The following is a 5,316-nucleotide window of genomic DNA, read 5'->3' on the forward strand; positions in this document are numbered from 1 at the left end:
TTTATAATTCTAATAGTTAATTAAATAATTCAAATTTAATAATATAGAGTAGTTAAATAATAGGAATAATGAATGTTTGATGTTAATAATTCTTAAATACCAAATAAAAACAATGACAAATATTATTTATTTTTGATAATTATTTTGTTATCATGTTTCAATTTTATTCACAAAAGACATGTTTTTTATTTTTTAGGGTAATTTTCCCATATTTTCAATCATAATAATCTTATTATAATAATTATTTTGTTCAAATAGATTTTTTATTTTCCAAAAATACTTATTAGAGTAATTTTCCCGACTTTTATTCAAAAACAAAAGCCGCAATTAAAATGTTTGTTATTTTCGATGCTTTGTCCTATTTTCATCCGCCGACACGTGTCAGCTACAATTAGCTTACCGATTTTTTGGCGGGCCAAAGAAAATTGGTCAATCGTGTTTGGTTTGGACATGACGTGTCAGCCACAAATTGCTTTGTTTTTTGGCGGGCGATAGAAAATTGGTCGACTGTGTTGACATAATTACATCATATTATTAATTTATAATATATTTCCCCACTAATATCAAAAAGCTATGTTTTTGTAAAAAATAACAAAAAGATAAAAAAAATTAAAATGGTCTAAACAATGAAACATTGATATGTATTTTAAGAATGGGGTTTGAGTTTATTCAGTTAGTTAAATCCACAAAGTTTGGTTAACGATATCATAATGGCTTTTTCTTAATAATAATTGTTATGTATTTTATTTTTCTAATTGTATTAATTGTATTAACGTTTTTGGAATGTAATATAATCAAAAAGTTATATATTTATATTGCTGTTTTAAAATATATATAAACAAAGCCAACAATTCGGTTTTAGAACTAAAAATTTTTAATATGTTTTCAATAACTTCTTGTTCTAATATTACTTTTTTAATGTTTTTAACACTCAATACTATTTTAAGAAAAAGGAATTGTTGGAAAAAATAATATAAACATTTGACAATTAAAAAATTCATTGATGAGAATAAATAAAGTTTACATCATTTTGTTTATATTAGCACTTGGAGTCTTTTCCATCGATCAACCAATATGCGTTGATGTCAAAACAGTAAAAGTTCAAATTGATTCTTCATATACCATTGTCCCAAAACTTCTTTCAAAAGTGTATTCTGGTGGCACACTCAATTTCATTTCTTTGAATGAAAAAATTGCCACAATTGATTCTCAGGGTCTCATAACACCAAAAAGCGTTGGTAAAACAGAAATAAAAGTTACTTGCGCCGACCACCCAATATATGAAGCAATTGTTGTCGAGATTTACAATCAAATTGCAACTGAAAGTCTATCTCTTGAAAGTGAAACAACGATGATCAAAGTTGGACAGAGTATTCAATTGACGGTTTATGCAGAGCCCGCACACAAGAAGCTAAATTTTAATGATGTTAGTTGTTCATTTGCTAACACGTCAGTTTTGAGTATGAATAATGGTGTAATGACTGGAATCAATGAAGGATCTACTTCTTTGACTTGTTCATACACAGAAAATTCAAAGGTCATTACTCAGAACAAATTTTTTGTTGTATACACGTTTATTGAAACTGACAACATTATAATTGAATCCGAATCAGATAGAGTTAAAATTGGTCAAATAATTACTCTGAAGGTGTATGCAAACCCCGGGCATCGTCCTTTGAATAATACTGAAATAATTTACTCAACAACAAACAAGGCAATTTTAACTGTTTCAAAGGATGGGAAAGTCTATGGTATTTCAGTTGGAAACGCAAGTGTCACAGCAACATATTTTGAGTATGATAATTCTTATTTAGCACAAAAGACCTTTATGGTGTATGAACCAGAAGTTTTAACAGACTCTATAGTTATGGAAAGTGATACAACCAGTCTCAAAACAGGAGAATCCACTTTATTAAGGGTATACGCAAACCCGAATAAGAGACTTTTAAATTCAAGTCAGGTGTCGTTTAGTTCAAACCACCCAGAAATATTGATCACAAATAACGAAGGAAAAGTGACTGGAATTCAAAAAGGGTCTGCAACTATAACTGCTAGTTATTTTGAAAATGGAAATACTTTTAAAACAACACTTATATTTTCAGTTTATACAGACATCGTTACAACAAACATTGGCATTGAAGCAGCAGTTACAGATGTTATGGTTGGCAACACTGTTTATATAAACGTGTTTGCATATCCAGCAAACAGAAAGCTTTTATCGACTGAGGTTCAGTGTAGTGCTTTTGATACTTCTGTGATTCAGGTTTATTCAAACTTATCACTTAAAGGGAAAAGTGTTGGTACAACAGATGTCAAATGTAATTACACTGAAAATGGAATCACTTTTGAAGACTCGAAATTATTTACTGTTTATGTAGAAACTCTCCGGATTGATTCAGATCAAGATAGTGTTGTTGCTGGACAATCAATGAAATTAAGAGTCTATTTGATGCCTTATAAAACACCACTTTTCTCAAGTGATGTTGTTTTATCTTCTTCAAATGAAGCTATTTTGAAGCCTGGAAATTATTTGTCCGTGATTGGGGTATCACAAGGTAATGCGACTATCACGTGCACTTACCTTACCAAAAATATAGTTGGCACTAAAGAATTAACTGTCACACAAGATTCAACTGTAAGAATTGTATTTGAAGCGAAGAACAACACTTTAAAGGTGTATGAAGAAATACCATTAACTGCATACTTAGAGCCAGGTCATGTATTAATTGAAGAAAATGATACCAATCTTTATTACACAACAGAGGACCCTCACATTATCAGAGTCGAAGGTCGTAAAATCATTGGTGTTGATGAAGGTTCAACTGAAATATATGCCGTGTATATCAAAAATTACAATGAAATTAATGTGAGATCAAGTCAAAGATTTACTGTTTACACTGGTATTATTCCCGTTCAACGTATCAGTTTTTCGTTTGAAAACATCACCGTGATCAAAGGAAATCCTTTCAGTTTTCAAGTGCGTGTCGATCCTCCAAAAGCCAATAACAGAGCTGTTATTGTTACTGCAGGAGATGGATTTTACCCATACAAGAATACCGGTATAAAAGCTGAAAATGTATACACAATGACTCCAACTCTATCAGGAAAAACCACTATTACAGCCGTTTCAGCTGAAGATGAGACAATTAGCAGTTCGTTTGAATTAACGATTGAAGAAACATCTACACGCGGAGGAGGTTATTTCGCTAAAGGTATTGACATAGAAAATGGGTGGTTTGATTGCAACAAAGAATGGGAAGGTAGAGAAAATGCAACAGTAATGGGATATAACACAACATATCTTGTTAAAGATAGTTCGTTGTGTTGGGCTGCAACAACAGCAAACCTTATCGACTGGTATCAACAATCTATTAACTTCACTAATGTTCCTGTTGACACGCCGTATGGACCAACGAGTTGGGAAAATGGGACGGTTAAAGCAAATGATAATACAGCATATTCCCAAAGTGTAGCATATGAATACATTAGACTTTGTTCAACAAATGAAGGTTATTTTGTTGGTAAAGCATTGAATTGGTTTTTCACTGGAGCAGACACGTTACTCTATGATAATTTATATGAGAGAGGTTCTCGATATACCGAGTATGTTGGATTTGAAAAGAATGTTAGAGTTGCATTAGATAATTATGTCGGAAGTGATCAAGGGAGAGATTATTATATTGAATATCTGAAAAAGATGGTAATACCACATATAAAAAGAGGTACACCAATGGGTCTTAATGTCAAATACACTTGTGGAAGAGGGCACGCCATTACATTATGGGGATATGAACTTGGCGATTTTGATATGGTGGATTCGGGTGAATGTCTCACAGAAAGTCAAGAAAACTTAAAAGTAAAACAAGAAGACTTATCAAGTAAAAGAGGTGATAACATGATTAGCTATTTATACATCACGGACTCTGATGATGGTTGTGGGGCTGTTGGTGGATGCAGTCGAGTATTAAAACCAAGTTCTTTGGTTAGAATTCCATTATTTTATAGAGATGATGGTGCATATATAGTGACTGCAACAAGCTGCTCTTCTTATGCCAAAATTGTGTCATTGACTTCATTCAATTTGACCTATGGTGAAGTGCCAGTCAAAAGAACATAATTTTATCCATTTTTGGTGTTAATTTAACAAAATAACAAAAAATGAATATTTGTGTATTAAAAACAACAAGTGTATAACTCATTTTAAAAAATGTATAAATTACTTGTTTGACTAAATAGTTTACAAAACAATTTTTTGTTGATGGAAGTTAAAACATGTAATCAATAAGGTCTATTATTTGTGAAACGGAAGAACATAAAAAAGATAGATGTAATTTTTAATAATTATTTCCAATTAAAGACCAACAGAAAATTGTCGTACACTTGTGATTTTAGTATCAAACAAACCAAAAAATCGGGAATATTTTTCACATATAAAATTTGACTAAACAATCAGGAAAAAAATTGGGTTTTGAAAAAATAAAAACCCGACTTTATACAGAAAAATACTATAAAACAATGTGTACGACTATTTTCTGCTGTATGGCCGTTTTCTGGTGCTCTTTAGTTTTTTATTTTTTACAAATTTTGATTTTTTTCGTTTTCGATAAATTAAAAAGCAGTAAATTGGGACACATATATATTTTAATTAATCATAGTCTAATATTTATATTGTTTTATTATTATAATAAACTGTTTTCATAACTCTGTACTGGGACGCCCCAATTTATTGGATATATTGTTTTTAAACTATTTTTTCCTTTGCTTAACCCTCATTTTTTGTTCAAAATATTTTTCTTGAAAATAATCAAATAACGAACCTGAATTTTTTCTAATTTTCTTTACAAATAAATCTTGTACCAAAATATACATGAAAAAAAATAAAAACAAACTTTAGATTAAATTTTGATTACCATAACACAAAATTTGCCAAAAAATGAAAACACAACTTTATAATTCGATGTCAATTTTTATAGAACAACTAAATTGTGTTTCATATTAAAATTAAAAGTATAAACGAGTAAAACAAGCATTTAAAAAAATGTTTAAAACTAAATAATTTAAAAGTTTTATTTTTTTTTGTTTTTAACTGTTTATTAATTTTTATTTCGATGTGATGAGACCATTGTTTGTTTTTAATGTTTGTCGTTTTATGTTATCGATGACTATTTTTAATCGTTGAAATGAATAAAGACTAATCATTAGTAATGTGTAGTTTCATTTGATGCAATGGTGTTATTCATCACATCGTTTGTTTATTGTTATATTATCGTTTATCTTATGTTTATTTTAAACGTACAATTATACTCACGTTTAATT

At 29.8% G+C, this 5,316-nt stretch overlaps 1 protein-coding gene across 1 annotated transcript; it reads left to right on the forward strand.

The window, feature by feature from the left end:
* Nucleotides 1-1,003: 1,003 nt before the first annotated feature.
* Nucleotides 1,004-4,117, forward strand: EIN_261570 (hypothetical protein; the record flags this gene model as incomplete). Its single annotated transcript, XM_004262069.1, has 1 exon — nucleotides 1,004-4,117. One exon carries the CDS (start codon nucleotides 1,004-1,006, stop codon nucleotides 4,115-4,117), a length of 3,114 nt encoding a protein of 1,037 aa, XP_004262117.1.
* Nucleotides 4,118-5,316: the final 1,199 nt, after the last annotated feature.

This window comes from Entamoeba invadens (assembly GCF_000330505.1).
Source record: "Entamoeba invadens IP1 unplaced genomic scaffold scaff_1105074726507, whole genome shotgun sequence".
Lineage (NCBI taxonomy): Eukaryota > Evosea > Mastigamoebida > Endamoebidae > Entamoeba > Entamoeba invadens.